The sequence below is a fragment of the Oncorhynchus mykiss genome, chromosome 8 (assembly GCF_013265735.2).
Source record: "Oncorhynchus mykiss isolate Arlee chromosome 8, USDA_OmykA_1.1, whole genome shotgun sequence".
Taxonomy (NCBI): domain Eukaryota; kingdom Metazoa; phylum Chordata; class Actinopteri; order Salmoniformes; family Salmonidae; genus Oncorhynchus; species Oncorhynchus mykiss.
In genome coordinates this window covers 77,708,567-77,728,398 of record NC_048572.1, presented here as the reverse complement: position 1 = coordinate 77,728,398, position 19,832 = coordinate 77,708,567, and the positions used below count along the sequence as shown (strand labels likewise).

At 41.6% G+C, this 19,832-nt stretch overlaps 1 protein-coding gene across 1 annotated transcript; it reads right to left on the bottom strand.

Moving 5' to 3' along the window:
• Positions 1-75: 75 nt before the first annotated feature.
• On the bottom strand, positions 76-18,260 carry LOC110530682 (GRAM domain-containing protein 2B-like). The gene is made up of 12 exons (XM_036986335.1): positions 17,991-18,260; positions 15,104-15,253; positions 14,931-14,988; positions 14,544-14,616; positions 14,091-14,194; positions 12,256-12,345; positions 11,167-11,238; positions 8,990-9,070; positions 8,664-8,745; positions 8,216-8,315; positions 2,212-2,322; positions 76-1,787 (listed from the first exon to the last, which is right to left on the bottom strand). Exons 1-12 carry the CDS (start codon positions 18,029-18,031, stop codon positions 1,769-1,771), a joined length of 981 nt encoding a protein of 326 aa, XP_036842230.1. The 5' UTR covers positions 18,032-18,260; the 3' UTR covers positions 76-1,768.
• Between the last annotated feature and the right edge of the window lie 1,572 nt (positions 18,261-19,832).

Below are 19,832 nucleotides of genomic sequence, written 5' to 3'. Positions count from 1 at the left end.
ATAGGCTAGCAACAACAACAAAAAAAGATCCTATGAAATATAGGCTAGCAACAACAACAAAAAGATCCTATGAAATATAGGCTAGCAACAACAACAAAAAGATCCTATGAAATATAGGCTAGCAACAACAAAAAAAAAGATCCTATGAAATATAGGCTAGCAACAACAACAAAAAGCTGCTTTGTGTGAAGTCAAGGTTTTCCATATTTGAGGTTTAAGTGATCTGTCTCCTCAAATGATCAGGGGACCCACATAAATATATATATTAACAATTGCCCAGCTCATGAGATTACATATTAATTGAGACCCTTTATATACTGTAGTTTGTTGTACTGTGTCTTTGGTATTTAGTCTTCCTACTGTAGGCAGGGCCGCACTGGGAAAATCATTTTCCTCTGCTATTTCATTCACATTGGCCCACCACTGCGCACGCCACTAGCTCAAGAAACATGTCTAAGCATGATTCAAGATATTTTGATGTGCAAATCCAGTGATTGTCATGAATTTTGGGTTGACAATTAGACTATAGTTGCTATTTTACTGTCAAAATAGGATTCCAGAATATCCATATTCGTTTTTTTGTTTGTTCCAGAGATGAATTACATGTTTTATGTGCACTAACTAAAATCATAGGCTAATTAATTTGTGGTTCAACACCTGAGGAAGTGGAAACTCAAAACGCATTAATTAGATCAAACTCTAAATATATTACCCACCACCGGAGGCTAGTGAGGGGAGGATGGCTCATAAAGATGTCTGGAATGCCGTAAATGGAATGGTATCAAGCACTTTGAAACAACAATGTTTTTGATATGTTTGATACCATTCCATTAACTCCATTGTAGCCATTACTATGAGCCGTCTTCCACAATTAAGGTGCCCCCAGCCGCCTGTGATACCCACTGCTAGTAGCCATGTATTCATCCAACCGTAATTGTAATGTCCTAAAAAAACGTCCAGTTGTAGGCTACTACCCATGAGGCCTATGCTGGTGCATGTTTTGAGCACACTCCACTCCATATCTCAAAGCCATATAAAATGTCTTGATTGTAAAATAGTTGCTAATGAGAGTTGAGAAATAAAGATTATACCGACAGAAAGCTGAAACCCTCCTCTCTTCGACAGGGACAATTGGATGAAGCTTCCAAAGCTGTGTTTTTTTCCCGCAATTTCATTTTGAAATGTTATATGATCAGAATAAATGTTTCTCTCGAGTGTGTGGAAGGAGAGGAGAGTGGCTCGCTCACCACAGCAGTAGGCCCCAGCGAGGGCATAGGGAAGACACTTTCATTACAGGAATCATGAGGATAATGCACTTCACTGTTTGGCAAAATCATTTCTTTAGCTGTCCCAAAATTCAGATGTTTTTCAGTGAAGTGACAATGTAGAATATGCTCTTTCTACGTTTACAGGCACCCTTTTCATTTTTTTAATGATCCATGATCTTGGCTGTCTAACTGATGACAGAGTTGAAGCAGGTCATCTTTGCTGATGCTGTGTTTGACTTTCAATGTGAGTTTGTGTGACCTCAGCCTAGCAGAAAACCGGACCGGTCCATCTTAATGTTTTGTATACTCCGGGCATATTAGCATAACAGAATTATTAGTGTTATTTTTTTTTACAATTTCTATCTTAACAAACGTTAAAAAATATATATATAATAAAAAGTGTCCATTTTCAACCAGCCCACCCAACAAAAAAATGGTCCAGCCCGTCTGGTATTTGCCAGAATATCCAAATGGCCAATCCTCCCTGGCTGTAGGTCTCGTCAGGCTGTTTCCTGTTCCCTGGAATGAGGATGGAGCAGTGAGAGGAGGAACCAAATCACTCTCTCAGATATTATCATGTATACTCATGCACAAGTTCGCTCGCACACACCTTTAATCATGAAAGTGAAGACTCAAATACTCACCATGGGTGTCCCCATTGATTATGTAATAGTGGAGTGATTTCTTGGAAAACAGGTGTCATTCCTCTGGGCCCGTTTTTCTCCTAACCTCCTGTGACGACCTAACGTACTGTGACGACCTAACGTACTGTGATCTCTGCTGCTGATACGGTACCTCTGTCTGAGAACTCTCTCTCTGTCTACAAAACCGGTTTGATCTACCTTGAATGGTTTTAAATGGTCAAAGTTTGTAGTTCCTTGAAATTCACATCAGAGCATAGTCATCTGTGGAAAACCACCCCATAGTGTGTGTGCGTACTCACTCTCTGAGGTGTATGGAGAGCTCCGGCAGGGCTCCTAGAGAACTCAGCTGCTCCTCCAGAGCTACGATCCGCAAACCGATGTACCCCGATGACAGTATTAGCAACACCGCCCTACACAGACACACACGTACACAAAAGAGGTGGTGGTTTTAATGTGAAAACAGTTTGATGGGTAAGATACAGTACTTCCTGATAGCTTGTGTTTTACTTTCACCTGTGTCACTCAGCACTCAGTATTACTCTGAACTGTTAAACCTCCCTGGGCGATCCATACCTGAGTGCACTCTCGTTGATGGCACCGATTGCTCAGTGCAGATCAATCATGAGGAACCAGGCATAAGTACTGTATGCCAATCAAGAACAGACAGCGGTAGGTAGCCTAGCTGTTAAGAGCGTTGGGCCAGTAACCGAAAGGTTACTGGTTTGAATCCTGGGCTTGCGAGGTTTTAAAAATGTGCCGTTCTGCCTTTTGAGCAAGGCAGTTAACCCCCAACAACTGCTCCCTGGGTGTTTTGGATGTGGATTATGGCAAGCCCCCGCACCTCTCTGATTCAGAGGGGTTGGGTTAAATGCAAGAAGAAACGTTTCGGTTGAATGTGCAACTAACTAGGTATCACCTTTCCCTTCCCTAATCTTTTACAGGAAACCTCCCTGGGCAATCCATATTTGTTAGGCTACAAGTTAGTTGTTCAAACAGAAGTCTGGGTAAATATGCAGACATAATTGTCACAGATATCGGTTATTTCAATCAAATGTATTTATAAACTTCTTTTTATTTTTTTACTTCAACAGATGTCACAAAGTGCTATGACTATTTAACTGCTGTTATGACGTGTTTAGTTATGAGCCTCGGGTGTGTGTACTGATAACCTTTTCTTCTCCCTTGACATTAGTGTTATGAAAACATAATAATACTATAACAAGGGGAAGTGTTTATTTTCCTATTCTTTAACGTTTATATTGTTGAATAATGTTTCATCTGAAAGGCAATTTCTCCACAGTGCTATGGTTCTGCGTGTGGTGTATAATCTATCAGTGTAATGTGTGCAATTCAATATGACTTGATGAATCGCCTGAGGGGCAATTAGAAGGTATTGGCAAAGCACAAACAAACAATTTCATCTATCCTCCACAGTCCACAGGTAACTAATGAAAGAGCAAGCACAGGAGACTGTAGCAAGGAAAATCTATCTGGGTAAGAGCGAAGAACCCTTGAGAGGAACCAACACCTGGCTTTATGGGTAAAAGTTCAGTGTATTACAGCCTTGAACATCTGGAGAACACCCTGTGCTCAGAGAACCAACCTATCTCCTCATCTGTTCAGCAATTAACCCAGCTATAAACAGCCAATCAGGTAGCAGGGTCCATTCCTCAACGGCTCCGAGCCAATCCAGAAAGACAACGTACAGTGGGGCAAAAAAAGTATTTTGTCAGCCACCAATTGTGCAAGTTCTCCCACTTAAAAAGATGAGAGAGGCCTGTAATTTTCATCATAGGTACACTTCAGCTTTGACAGACAAAATGAGATTTTCTTCTCTCCAGAAAATCACATTGTAGGATTTTTAATGAATTTATTTGCAAATTATGGTGGAAAATAAGTATTTGGTCAATAACAAAACTTTATCTCAATACTTTGTTATATACCCTTTGTTGGCAATGACAGAGAACAAACGTTTTCTGTAACGTTTTCGCAAACTGTTGCTGGTATTTTGGCCCATTCCTCCATGCAGATCTCCTCTAGAGCAGTGATGTTTTGGGGCTGTTGCTGGGCAACACAGACTTTCAACTCCCTCCAAAGATTTTCTATGGGGTTGAGATCTGGAGACTGGCTAGGCCACTCCAGGACCTTGTAATGTTTCTTACGAAGCCACTCCTTCGTTGCCCGGGTGGTGTGTTTGGGATCATTGTCATGCTGAAAGACCCAGCCACGTTTCATCTTCAATGCCCTTTGCTGATGGAAGGAGGTTTTCACTCAAAATCTCACGATACATGGTCCCATTCATTCTTTACTTTACACGGATCAGTCGTCCTGGTCCCTTTGCAGAAAAACAGCCCCAAAGCATGATGTTTCCACCCCCATGCTTCACAGTAGGTATGGTGTTCTTTGGATGCAACTCAGCATTCTTTGTCCTCCAAACACGACGAGTTGAGTTTTTACCAAAAAGTTTTATTTTGGTTTCATCTGACTATATAACATTCTCCCAATCTTCTTCTGGATCATCCAAATGCTCTCTAGCAAACTTCAGATGGGCCTGGACATGTACTGGCTTAAGCAGGGGGGACACGTCTGGCACTGCAGGATTTGTGTCCCTGGCGGCGTAGTGTGTTACTGATGGTAGGCTTTGTTACTTTGATCCCAGCTCTCTGCAGGTCATTCACTAGGTCCCCCCGTGTGGGTCTGGGATTTTTGCTCACCGTTCTTTTGACCCCACGGGTGAGATCTTGCGTGGAGCCCCAGATCGAGGGAGATCATCAGTGGTCTTGTATGTCTTCCATTTCCTAATAATTGCTCCCACAGTTGATTTCTTCAAACCAAGCTGCTTACCTATTGCAGATTCAGTCTTCCCAGCCTGGTGCAGGTCTACAATGTTGTTTCTGGTGTCCTTTGACAGCTCTTTGGTCTTGGCCATAGTGGAGTTTGGAGTGTGACTGTTTGAGGTTGTGGACAGGTCTTTTATACTGATAACAAGTTCAAACAGGTGCCATTAATACAGGTAATGAGTGGAGGACAGAGGAGCCTCTTAAAGAAGAAGTTGCAGGTCTGTGAGAGCCAGAAATCTTGCTTGTTTGTAGGTGACCAAATACTTATTTTCCACCATAATTTGCAAATAAATTCATAAAAAATCCTACAATATGATTTTCTGGATTTTTTTTCTTCTAATTTTGTCTGTCATAGTTGAAGTGTACCTATGATGAAAATTACAGGCCTCTCATCTTTTTAAGTGGGAGAACTTGCACAATTTGTGGCTGACTAAATACTTTTTTGCCCCACTGTACCAGATAGACTGTTGGGAAGATACCTACACTTCTTGGAAAAATACTTGTCTGTGATCCTGAATAACGGAATGATATGTGACTCTATTTAGATTTTCTTGGCCCATCCCCCGTCTTCGGAGAACAAAGCTTTTCTTTCATTTTACATACATGATATAGTTTTTTTTCTACTGTAGAAGTTACATAGCAAGAGTAAAGTAATTTGATATACATTACGTCTGGATAGATAGCACATTATACACTATATTATTATAGAACATAAGCTTTTAAATCCACCCCTCAGGTACTCTGTCCATCCCACTTATCTCCCTAACCCCACCCCTCAGCTACCCTCAGTCCATCCCACCTATCTTTTTAACCCCACCCCTCAGCTACACTCAGTCCATCCCATCCCTCAGCTACTCTCAATCCATCCCACCATTCCTGAACTTAAAATACACTACATGACCAAAAGTATGTGGACACCTGCTCATCGAACATCTCATTCCAAGGTCATGGGCATTAATATGGAGTTGGTCCCCCCTTTGTTGCTATAATAGCCTCCACTCTTCTTGGAAGGTTTTCACTGGAACAAGGGTTCTTTTTCAGCCTGGGGCCCAAGCATGTGACTATATGTAAATATGGGTAATGAAATGAAATATAATAATATAAATAGCATGTTTATTTTTTCCCATTAAAAACGTATCTGTCTAGGTTGGAACTGAGGCTGTTAAAATATATTTTCTTTCTGAATACACTGATTGATCACATCACAGATGTAGACCAGAAAACACACACACAACCTCATTTCTTGATAATGCATCCCTAAGTAACAGTACAGATGAAAAATTAAAGCCCACTTGTATTTTAACAGCATTAGTTTCAACCTAGACTTGTTTTCACCAATAATTTCTACAGTAAGATGTAGGCCTGCATTTTTCATCTTCATATGTAGTTACTTAGAGTTTCACTATCAGTAGTTAGCTAGCTTGCTTTGGCTATCTAGCTATTAGCTGTGTACAAGGGAATTGTTTGAAAGAGAAACTCACATGTACTCCCTTATTTCTGCGTATCACCTGTTATAAAAGAACAACAATACTTTGATGCTGACTGACTTCCACTATCGAAGCACTGTTTCCTGAAGCACTCTGCCCTGTTCTGAAAGAACTCTACGGGTTTACTGTCATGGTCAGCGTTGCCAGGTCCAGTTCAAATTTCTAACCAAAAGACCTCTGAAAACCCACACACAAGGCCTGAGAACTACTCAAAATAAATGTTTTAGCAGTTAGAGGAGTTACCACATGTATCCATGAAACCATTTTCCATAACGTAATTGAGCGAATTAAGAAGAAATATCTACTTAATCTTTATCGACATAGGCTAAGAGCAAAATTTGGTTTTCCAACAAAATAATAATTCCTACAAGTTTGAGAATATGTCCAAGACAGAAGATAAATCGCCCTTATTAAACTCTCCAGATAATTTTCTATTAATGGATGTCGATTTAACTTGTTTTGACTGCTATGATTAAACAACAAGGCCCTGGAGGTGTGGTTTATGGCCAATATACCACAGCTAATGGGTGTTCTTTGGACATAGCCCTTAGCCGTGGAATATTGGCCATATACCACAAAACTCTGAGGAGCCTTTTTTGCTATTATAAACTGGTTAACAATATAATTATAAAATTATAATATATAATTGTTTTGTCATTCCCATAATACACAGTCTGATATACTTGTTCTCCCCACTGTATTTGATACACTGCAGGTTTTCCCACTTACAAAGCATGTAGAGGTCTGTAATTTTTATCATAGGTACACTTCAACTGTGAGAGACGGAATCTAAAACAAAAATCCAGAAAATCACTTTGTATGATTTTTTAAGCAATTAATTTGCACAAGTCTTTCTGTACAGCTGTATCATTTTACACTAAATATTCCTTACAGTTAACTTCACAGTGGAAATGGGGTAATCATGGATGACTTCATCATTTTTAACAAGTTTCTGTAAATTATTTTTGTTAGCATTTCTATGTTGAAGATTAAAAAATAATTTGGTGCATTTTTCACCATTTCCATCCATTTTTTTATATTTTTGATTGTTCCCGATAAGTTCCTCCATTTCTTTCTGTTTTTCCTTTAACTTATTCTGTACCTAGATGGTACTTTTTTATTGGTATCTATCTGTTCTGTTATTTCCGATATTTTCTTTGTTAATACGAACTCTTTTGACTGAAATTGTTTTTGTTTTAAGGATAAATATTGAATTGCACGACCTCTGAAGGCACATTTAAAAGGGTCCCATAGAATAAGGGGATCCGCTGTAACTATGTTACGCAGGACAAAGTCAGTTAGAAAATCCTTTGTTTTGGTTAAAAACAGCTTGTAATTCAGTAGGCTTGGATAATATTTCCAATATTTGGTTCTCCCAAGTGGCACAGGGGTCTAAGGCACTGCATCTCAGTGCAAGAGGCGTCACTACAGACACCCTGGTTCAAATCCAGGCTGTATCACAACCGGCCGTTATTGGGAGTCCCATAGGGTGGCGCACAATTGGCCCAGCGTAGTCCGGGTTTGGCCGGGGTAGGCCGTCATTGTAAATAAGAATTTGTTCTTAACTTAACCTAGTTAAATATATTTTTTAATTTTTTTATAATATTCTCGCCCACGTGGAAATTCTGTAATCGGAATGTGGATGCCAATTATTTGATGATCTGACCACATTCTGCCCCCATCACATTCTTCTTTTTTCACACGTGGCAGTATGTTTGAAGAGTAACACACCCATTCTCACACGTGGCAGTATGTTTGAAGAGTAACACACCCATTCTCACACGTGGCAGTATGTTTGAAGAGTTACACACCCATTCTCACACGTGGCAGTATGTTTGTGAGAAAAGATGAAAGGTGATGCAAGGGCTTCAGCACCTATAGATCTAGTTTCAGGGGAGGGGAATGGAGAGGATAGAGATGGAGATCAGGAACAGATAGATGGAGAGGAGAGGGACAGAGAAGAGAGGAGTACTCACAGAAACAGACAGATGGATAGGAGGACATTGAGGTTGCGCATATCTCTGATAAGTAGGAGGGTTTTAACCCTTTCAGTGACGATCCAAACCCACGAGTCAGCTGTTCCAGAGAAAAAGAAGACAACAGGCCATCCAAACAATTTTTAAATGTGGGGTATGTCTGAGTATATGTGCATGTGCTTGTGAATGAGTGTGTGTGTGCATGTCTGTATCTGTGTCTGCTTCAGTGTGTGTTTAACTACCTGAGTCTTCCTGCTCTGTGAATGTGAACTGATTATCCTGAGCTTTGCTGATTCTGCTTCTAGGAGTGGTGCTGTCCTTCCCAGGTTCGTTATGATTAATATTCCATCATATTCATATATCTCTTGTATGTCGTCTGTTATGGCTCTCACCCCTCATTTATTTTTCTCGTCTGTCTTAACGGTCTTTTTAAGATGTTCTCTCTTACCGCTGCTGGGCAGGTCAGAGTAGACGGCCTCTATAGGAAGGCTCCGCTCCACACTGTCCTCCCGGCTGGAATTGCTGGAGATCTGTCGGCAGGGAAGGGTTAAAACATGTCCTTATACAAACATCTCCTGGTCAGTATAAATGGTTTCTTGATTAATAACACAAAACAAGTGAATGTGTACTCTGGAATTTTCACAGTGAGTTATGAATAGTTACAAAGTGCACTTTCTTGGATGGCACTGATTGAAGAAAACAGGGCAGTGCAGGAAGCTACATGGTGGGAGGAAAAGGATAGGATGACATCGAGTTCATCAGTGAAATTCTTACTGTGTCCCGATCCACGCCATCAACGCCGTTCTCTCCTGAGAAGTGGGGACTGCTGTTGCCATTCTCCACCTGCTCCCCCAGCTGTTGTGGAAACCAGAGTCTGTAAACGCGATTGAGCACGCTCCACTAAAAAATGCTCCTCGCTCACAGGAGAAACAAAGTGCCGCTCGATATTCGCTCCATTTATTAACTTCACAATTTAACCAACACCCATCTCTTTCTGTGACTAACTGAACCCAACACTTGGTTTTCAAGTATTGAAACTAAACCATATGATTCAAATATAAAGTATTTGAATAAACATAAAAAGGGGAAATGTAAGAAGCGCTCATAATTAAAAATAGCCTATATGTCGTATTAAACAGCACAGGAACACGCTAAATAGGTCAGAATCCAGACATGTAGCCTAAAATAAATGGTTTAGGATATATTATTAGCCTATTATTTCAATGATTTCAAGGCTATAGCCTACAAAGAAATACATTGTGAAGCATTGAGCGCTTAGCATTTAAACAACATTTTGTTGATAAAATTATTATAGACTATAAATTGCGCATATAGGAAAGAATTACAATGAAATAAAAGCGAAACTAAAAGGCCTTACTAGGCATTTGAATCCACTTTTAGAAACACGAGTTTGGCCAGAGTGTGGTTTCAGGCTCATGCGATGGTGCCTGGAGAGCAGGCCAACAGGGGATGGGGATGCTCAACACCCTTCGGCCACTCTTTCCAGGTTGGGCAGGGATGCAGAGTTGTTTTTTTATAGGAAGGCCTACAGGTTTTCAGGCAAAAATAATCCTCTCAAAACAGAGAGCTCCTTGAAAGAGGTAATATGTCAGGAATATTGGGCCAAAATCAGTGATAGCCTATTGTATAGATAATAGAACAAAACGAGACACATCCGGGGTTCAAACTATAGAACCCAGTTCCTACATTTGAATATAAAAATAGATTTTATCAAACAAAACTGTGCTACATTTTATCTGTGGAACCCTCAGGAAGACAAATCAGAGCCAGATTACTGAATGTAAGTACATTATTTACCTTCACAGGTGAATCTATCAAACAAGTTGTCGTGATAAAAGCATGTTGTTGTTGTGCACTCCTCAAACAATAGCATGATATTTTTAAGTTCATAACTGTGCACTCTCCTCAAACAATAGCATGGCATTTTTAAGTTCATAACTGTGCACTCTCCTCAAACAATAGCATGGCATTTTTAAGTTCATAACTGTGCACTCCTCAAACAATAGCATGGCATTTTTAAGTTCATAACTGTACACTCTCCTCAAACAATAGCATGGTATTTTTAAGTTCATAACTGTGCACTCCTCAAACAATAGCATGGCATTTTTAAGTTCATAACTGTACACTCTCCTCAAACAATAGCATGGTATTTTTAAGTTCATAACTGTACACTCTCCTCAAACAATAGCATGGTATTTTTAAGTTCCTAACTGTGCACTCTCCTCAAACAATAGCATGGCATTTTTAAGTTCCTAACTGTGCACTCTCCTCAAACAATAGCATGGTATTTTTAAGTTCCTAACTGTGCACTCTCCTCAAACAATAGCATGGCATTTTTAAGTTCATAACTGTGGACTCTCCTCAAACAATAGCATGGTATTTTTAAGTTCATAACTGTACACTCTCCTCAAACAATAGCATGGTATTTTTAAGTTCATAACTGTACATTCTCCTCAAACAATAGCATGGTATTTTTAAGTTCATAACTGTGCACTCTCCTCAAACAATAGCATGGTATTTTTAAGTTCATAACTGTACACTCTCCTCAAACAATAGCATGGCATTTTTAAGTTCATAACTGTGCACTCTCCTCAAACAATAGCATGGTATTTTTAAGTTCATAACTGTACACTCTCCTCAAACAATAGCATGGCATTTTTAAGTTCATAACTGTGCACTCTCCTCAAACAATAGCATGGTATTTTTAAGTTCATAACTGTACACTCTCCTCAAACAATAGCATGGTATTTTTAAGTTCATAACTGTGCACTCTCCTCAAACAATAGCATGGTATTTTTAAGTTCATAACTGTACACTCTCCTCAAACAATAGCATGGTATTTTTAAGTTCATAACTGTGCACTCTCCTCAAACAATAGCATGGTATTTTTAAGAGAGAAAGGGAGACAGAGAGAGATCATTTGGGTATACCTGTGCTTGTGAACACACAGACTGCAGGATTTCATAACACACTCTCCGGTTCCGCAAAGACACAAACGAATACTGAAACAGAGGCAAAACAGAATGAGGGACTACACAACACACCACCACTCAGACACAACACACCACCACACAGATACAACACACCACCACACAGACAAACCACCACAGACACACCACTACACAGACAAACCACAACACCACACAGACAAACCACAACACAGACACAACACACCACCACACAGACAAATCACCACACTGACACAACACACCAGCACACAACACACCACCCCACAAATACATCAACACACATACACACCACAACACAGACACACCACCACATAGACACAACACACAGACACACCACCACAGCGACACCACACAGACACAACACATCCCGCCACCACACAGACACAACACACCACCACACAGACACAAAACACCACCACACATACACACCACCACCACAGACACACCACCACCACAGACACAACACACCACCACACAGACACACCACACCACTACACAGACACAACACACCACTACACAGACACATCACCACACACACACCACCACACAGACACAACACACCACCACACAGACACAACACACCACCACACCACCACACAGACACACCACCACACAGACACAACACACCACCACACAGACACAACACACCACCACACAGACAAATCACCATACCGACACAACACACCAGCACACAAATACATCAACACACATACACACCACAACACACAGACACAGACACACTACCACACTGACACAACACATCCCACCACCACACAGACACAACACACCACCACACAGACACACCACCACCACAGACACAACACACCACCACACAGACACAACACCACCACACATACACACTACCACCACAGACACAACACCACACCACCACACAGACACACCACACTACCACACAGGCACAGACACACCACCACACAGACACAACCACAACCACTGACACACCCATAGCTGCAGACACAGAGGCAGACACAGTCACAGACACATTCACTCGAACAAGAACAACAGGGCCATTGTGGGTTTGTTTCTGACCTTGTTTCCATCAGTAGTACGGATGGAGAGCATAGACAGGGCTGAGTTCTGCTTCTTCACTTCCTTTACGCTGGACACATGGACCTCAACCTACAACAAGACACAGATACTACATCAAAAACACATGGTACAGACCACAACAGACCATCTACTTCTACCTACTGTTTGTTGGCCAACTTGCCGTTGTCTACTCTACGGCTCTATTCAGTCTGGATGGCTGAAGAGTTACAGATTCCCCAATAGAAATCTGAAGTCATTTCCGATTGAGCCGACATATGCAGCGTTTACTGTGAATGCAGCTTGCGCTAATGTGGGAACGTTGCCTTTAAATTTCAATCACACTGTAAAGCTGAACTTCTGTGATACGGATTGAATAGGGTCCCTACTCTACTCTTCTCTGCTCTACTCTGCTCTATTCTGCTCTACTCTACTCCATTCTGCTCTACTCTACTCTACTCTGCTCTGCTTCTCTGCTCTTCTCTACTACGCTCTTCTCTAATCTGCTCTTCTCTAATCTTCTTGTACTCTGCTCTACTGTACTCTGCTCTACTGTACTCTATTCTGCTCTACTCTGCTCTATTCTGCTTTTCTCTGCTGTGCTCTACTCTACTCTGCTCTATTCTGCTCTACTCTACTCTTCTCTGCACATCTCTTCTCTAATTTGCTCTTCTTTACTCTGCTCTGCTCTATTCTGCTTTTCTCTGCTGTGCTCTACTCTACTCTAATCTGCTCTACTCTATTCTGCTCTGCACTTCTCTGCTCTGATCTTCTCTGCTCTACTTTATTCTACTCTACTCTATTCTGCTCTACTTTATTCTGCTCTGCTCTTCTCTACTATGCTCTTCTCTAATCTGCTTTTCTCTAATCTACTCTACTCTTCTTTACTCTGCTCTTCTCTGCTCTACTCCGCTCTACTCTATTCTGATCTTTTCTGCTCTACCCTTCTATTCTTTACTCTTCTCTAATCTGCTCTTCTCTAATCTGCTCTACTCTACTCTTCTCTAATGTGCTCTTCTCTGCTCTACTGTACTCTGCTCTACTGTACTCTATTCTGCTCTTCTCTACTATGCTCTTCTCTAATCTGCTCTTCTTTACTCTGCTCTGCTCTATTCTGCTTTTCTCTGATGTGCTCTACTATATTCTGCTCTGCTCTTCTCTGCTCTTCTATGCTCTGCTCTTCTCCACTATACTGTTCTCTAATCTGCTCTTCTTTACTCTGCTCTGCTCTATTCTGCTTTTCTCTGCTGTGCTCTACTATAATCTTCTCTACTCTATTCTGCTCTGCTCTTCTCTACTATACTATGCTCTTCTCTAATCTGCTCTTCTCCAATCTACTCTCCTCTACTCTGCTCTTCTCTGCTATGCTCTTCTCTCATCTAATCTACTGTGCTCTACTCTATTCTGCTCTTCTCTGCTCTACTCTACTCTTTTTTACTCTTCTCTAATCTGCTCTTCTCTAATCTACTCTTCTCTTCTCTAATGTGCTCTGCTCTACTCCGCTCTTCTCTAATCTGCTCTATTCTGCTCTGCTCTATTCTGCTTTTCTCTGCTGTACTCTACTCTTCTGTAATCTGCTCTTCTTTACTCTACTCTGCTCTGCTCTATTCTGCTCTACTCTGCTCTGCTCTCCTCTGCTATACTCTGCTGTGCTCTACTCTACTCTGACTACTCTTTTCTGGTCTGCTCTTTTCTACTCTGCTCTTCTCCACTCTGCTCTATTCTACTCTGCTCTATTCTGACTACTCTGCTCTGCTTTACTCTGACTACTCTGCTCTGCTTTTCTCTACTCTGCTCTATTCTACTCTACTCTATACTACTATATGTTAATCTCTTACCTTGGTGTCCTTGAGGAGTACGGAGGAGTAAAAACATACGTAGTTGACAGACACAAATAGCTTCCCATGATACAACACCTCCTTCTGCAGGGCACAGGTGAACACTGAAACACACAACCAGGACAGAGGACACAGTCAAATGAGAGACACGTAGGTTTCTCCTTGAAACTTACCTTTATCCCCAGAATAACCTGTGATATATGCAGCTGGGGGTACATTTAAATATTGTGAAGAGTGAGTGCTTAAGTTTAGTTGTTAGCAAGGAGCACAAAGCACAAAATGTGGAATTAAATATAATGAATGTCCCAACACATTAAGTAATGATTGTGAGGACTCCTTCATAGCTCTGTAATCGAGACATAAATCCACATGCAGCCCAGACAGTTTCATTACCACAATGATGATGAAACCATAAATAAGTTCCAGACTCACCATGTACTGAGATCTACTCACCATGAGTTAGTTTCTCCTCTGTAGGAATGTCTCGGAAGAATTTGTGGAAGGTTTTGTTGTATTTCACAAAACTCTACAATAGAGAGAGAAAAGGATCTAACTCTCTGTTAATCAATCAACCAATTCATTAATCAATCAAGCATTCAATCAGGAGACATTTCCAAGCCAGAACCAAGAATCCAAACATATAGTGGAGAAGGAGTGCTAGGCCCTCAAATCAAATAAAAGTTTATTGGTCGCGTATCGAGATTTGCAGATATTATCGCAGGTGCAGCGAAATGCTCGTTGTTGGCCAGGAGCTAGAAACAGTGCAACTGTGTCTGTCAGCACCATCTTGTCTAAAGCCCTCCTCCAGGTCGTTGTCCTGTATATTTCAGGTGTGCTTACATTTTTGGCAACGGCGCCATCAGGCGGGTGGAAGCTCTCCTCCTCTATGGTCTCTGACCTATGGATAGGGAGTGATTGAGAGCGGATCAATGGACTTGCATAGGCTTTGGTACTTTCCCCCAGTCCATGGCCTATTCTAGTCATTAAACTTGTTTTCAGAAGTAACCTTTGACCTGAGAGAGTTGCTCCTGTTCAGGCTGTGTCCCAGCTCCTGGATCTCCAGCTGGGCCTCCTCTAGACTCTTCCACTTCTCTTTGCTCTTCTTACTGCGGCTGCCTCTCCTACGGCCCAGACTACCTCCTCCACCACCATTCTTCAGGGACCTGGAGGAACAGGACACTAAACCGTCACAGTGTTGCCCCATGTGTCTGTAAACACTCTATTTACCTATATGTCATATTTATTTTGTAATAAACCTTATTGCGGTTTGCAGAATTTCCCATAGTGGGACAATAAAGTTGTGGATTGAATTTGTGGATTCAACCTCAACTGATTCACCTACCCATGGGCATAGTTTTTTTTGTCTGCTGGTGAAAACTGCTGTTACATTAATGAAAACATTTTTAAAAATGTGCACCAAGAATCCAAAATATACCCATAGCTATGCACCTGATTGTTATCATTTTGATTCTAATCATTTCAAGTCAATTCTGACTTTCCAGGAAGCAACCTACACAACCATGTTACATAAGTTATTAGAGATGTGAGATATCTTGTTATTTACATTCTCAGCAGCTCCGGCTAACTTGATACCATCAGACAACCATAAGGAAGAATGGTTGCCAGAGCAGTTCTAGCTAGTAGTCATTATGATAGTCAACTACACCTTAGTGGCACTCAAATAAATATATTTTTCACCTCATTTAACACCTCAATGATTTAACAAAAAGGACATCTCAATAGGTGGTCCAGGTCATTCATGACAAAGTGTGTGTGTGTGTGGTGGTGGGGGGGGGGGGGGGGGGGGGGGGGGGGCTTTCCTCTTCTGTTCTCTATAGTTCGTCAGGCAAGGGGGAGGCCGATGACGTCACAACTTACCATCAGACCAACTCCTTGAATGCCCTTCTCCTTGCAGTTTGCAGTTGTGTGTAAAAAACACTATGTTGTTCAAAACATGTTGTTTTTATACCCTTTAGTGTGTGTACTTTACTGTATTTATACTTGGGATATCACTTTTTAACTGGAAAAGTGAACGAAATCGCCCGAGGATGTCTTTAAGTGTTAAAAAGACGTGGCATCCAGGTCAAAGGAAGATTTGCAATTCAAATGATCAGAACATTTCACATGCAAAGTAGGTGTTATAGACTGAGTGTACAAAACATTAAGAACACCTTCCTAATATTGAGTTGGATTTAACAAGTGACATCAATAAGGCTGCATCACATCCAGCTGTAATTGCGAGTCCCATCGGGCGGCACACAATTGGCCCAGCGTTGACCGGGTTTGGCCGGGGTAGGCCGTCATTGTAAATAAACTGACCTGCCAAGTTAAATAAAGGTTAAATAAAAATACAATCAAATAAATAAGGAATTATAGGTGGTCAGTTTATGTCATGGGAAGAGCAGAGTTTTGTACACTCTATGCATTATGTTTAAGCGCCTGAGGATGGGAGAAAGCAAACCATGGACATTAAATATGCATGTCCAGATGTAGGATCTTAATTTGAGACAGTTTCCTACATCAGGAAAAGAATCCTGTAGCAACAGGAAAAGTGAATTATTATGTGGATAATGGACATTTTTGTAGCGGTTGAAACATTTTTCGTAAGGGAAAATCAAGTAGGACATTTCAAAGTTTAGATTTAAAGACTTTAGAAGCCTTTTTAAATCTCAAATACACTACAAGTATCACATTTAATCCTTTTCAGGAAAGTCCTCATGCAACAGGGTGCTCAAATTAAGATCCTACATATGACAGGAAGTTGTGGCACCTTCATTGGGGAGAACTGGCTCGTTCTTATGACTGGAGCAGAATCGGTGGAATGGTAACACATAGGTCAAACACATGGTTTCCAGATATTTGATGCCATCCCGTGAAGTCTGTTCCAGCCTCCTGTGCAACATATAAATCTTTGTTTATTCTATTCCAGGATAACATCTTCATTATTTTTCCACTCCGTACGGACAATGTAGGCCTAACTAACGAAAGCTGTTACATTTACAGTTCAACAAGTCTAACTTTAATGTGAAAACCCAAATAAAATGCACAGAAACATCACAAAACAATCTTTATGCAACAAAGCTTTGAGTATATAGATATCTGCTGAAGGAAGCAGATTCACCTGCTCCCGATTAGACCAACCTGTTATTTCTGGGGCTGGACGAGGGTCCTGAGCGCTATGGCTGCAATGCATTTTGGGGAATGAAAACAAACAAGTTCCCTTCCTTCCTTCTCTTCCTCAACTCTGGTGAGTCCTCCATTCAGACTAAACCATTAGTGAAATGGCAATAAAACAGCTGGAATGGCCTATGTGTGTGTTCTCATCTAGGTGGTATGCACTACTGTGCGTTTGAGGAATGTACAGTTCTAAATACTGTAATATCCTATTAGAAAATCCAAGATTCGGTTAAGGGACATTCCGACTTCCTCAACAGAAACAACAGTGATGGTCTCTACAGCTGGAGTTTAACTGAACCTGTACAGAATGAACAGTGATGGTCTCTACAGCTGGAGTTGAACTGAACTTGTACAGAAGGAACAGTGATGGTCTCTACAGCTGGAGTTTAACTGAACCTGTACAGAACGAACAGTGATGGTCTCTACAGCTGGAGTTTAACTGAACCTGTACAGAACGAACAGTGATGGTCTCTACAGCTGGAGTTTAACTGAACCTGTACAGAACGAACAGTGATGGTCTCTACAGCTGGAGTTTAACTGAACCTGTACAGAACGAACAGTGATGGTCTCTACAGCTGGAGTTTAACTGAACCTGTACAGAACGAACAGTGATGGTCTCTACAGCTGGAGTTTAACTGAACTTGTCTAGAACTGTACAGAAACACCATATGTAATGCATAATAATAAAACACTTATTTTAAAGTTTGATTGGTTGATACTCACACTGAGCTGTCGAGGGAGAACCTCCGATGCTCCATGTTCATGGTCTGGAGTGGTTAAGCGTCTCTCCCACTCCCACTGAGCTCCTCTCTACTCCACACGGTATTTGCACTGACTATGTAAACCAACTCTCAAACGTAGCAACTCTGTACTCCACTGTGTTGCAGTATACACCCAGCCTGTCCTTCTAGTCTCCTACCTGGCTTTAGCCTACAGAGAGGCAGCTGATAGATGGCTAGAGGGAGAGGCAGCTTTCTCCTGTTACCAGCCAGCCTATTCTCTTCAAGCGTATTGCTGGTTTCACCTATCATCTTCTGGGGGGGCGGGAATACCATTTAAGTTTACCCAATCAGCTTCGCACTCCAGAGCCTCCTGTCGGTCCCACCTGTGACACACCTCTACTGCTCATGGTAACTGTGACTGCAGGTGTTGTGTACAATCCTACTCCCATCCACAAATTAGCGCACATGTAATGCATGAATCAAAACACAATTGCCAACACACTTCACACATGTACTGTACACACGCATACACAAGTCACGCACCTAAGCACGCAGGCACACACTCAAAGTGTACACAGAGTTCACCCGGCTTGTTTTCGCTGAATCATGATCACGAATGCTCAGGTGACAGTCACAGTCTGGTTCTCTCAGACCTGTTCAGACCTGTTCGCAAAAGCTCCCTGCGGAAGATATGCATCGCAGCACTGTCAACGATAACATTGTCAGAGGAGTTCATACCTCAGCCTGACCAGTACAGCTAAATGACCGTGCAGATTCTGAGATATGGTGGGTGTAGTACAGCATTATTGTTTGATGTTTGAAATATGTGTAAAAAAGTTGTTCCTAAAAAACCTTTATCATCATGGCATGATTGACTTTGAGCAGAGCAAACCTGGAACAGACACCGTGAGAATCACACAGCGTTCTCCTAACTAGTGTCTTCCTCCATACTTCATGTGTGTGTGTGTGTGTGTGTGTGTGTGTGTGTGTGTGTGTGTGTGTGTGTGTGTGTGTGTGTGTGTGTGTGTGTGTGTGTGTGTGTGTGTGTGTGTGTGTACACACTAATTCCTTTACAGGACATTTATGTTCCGCTTCACAAGGTATTTTGGCCCCTTTCTCCATGCAGATCTCCTCTAGAGCAGTGATGTTTTGGGGCTGTTGCTGGGCAACATGGACTTTCAACTCCCTCCAAAGATTTTCTATGGGGTTGAGATCTGGAGACTGGCTAGGCCACTCCAGGACCTTGAAATGCTTCTTACGAAGCCATTCCTTCGTTGCCCGGGCGGTGTGTTTGGGATCCTTGTCATGCTGAAAGACCCAGACATGTTTCATCTTCAATGCCCTTGCTGATGAAAGGAGATTTTCACTCAAAATCTCACGATACATGGCCCCATTCATTCTTTCCTTTACACGGATCAGTCGTCCTGGTCCCTTTGCAGAAAAACAGCCCCAAAGCATGATGTTTCCACCCCCATGCTTCACAGTAGGTATGGTGTTCTTTGGATGCAACTCAGCATTCTTTGTCCTCCAAACACAACGAGTTGAGTTTTTACCAAAAAGTTATATTTTGGTTTCATCTGACCATATGACATAGTGTGTTACTGATGGTAGGCTTTGTTACTTTGGTCCCAGCTCTCTGCAGGCCATTCACTAGGTCCCCCCGTGTGGTTCTGGGATTTCTGCTCACCGCTCTTGTGATAATTTTGACCCCACGGGGTGAGATCTTGCGTGGAGCCCCAGATCGAGGGAGATTATCAGTGGTCTTTTATGTCTTCCATTTCCTAATATTTGCTCCCACAGTTGATTTCTTCAAACCAAGCTGCTGACCTATTGCAGATTCAGT

What these genes read in the sequence shown, in the direction of transcription:
- LOC110530682 (XM_036986335.1), bottom strand. Translation starts at nt 18,031, where the DNA reads ATGAACATGGAGCATCGGAGGTTCTCCCTCGACAGCTCAGT. An exon ending in ATGGCGTGGATCGGGACACA is followed by an intron (nt 8,746 to 8,989) that starts GTAAGAATTTCA and finishes CCCTGCCGACAG; the next exon opens with ATCTCCAGCAATTCCAGCCG. An exon ending in CTCTGACCTGCCCAGCAGCG is followed by an intron (nt 8,316 to 8,663) that starts GTAAGAGAGAAC and finishes TCTCTGGAACAG; the next exon opens with CTGACTCGTGGGTTTGGATC.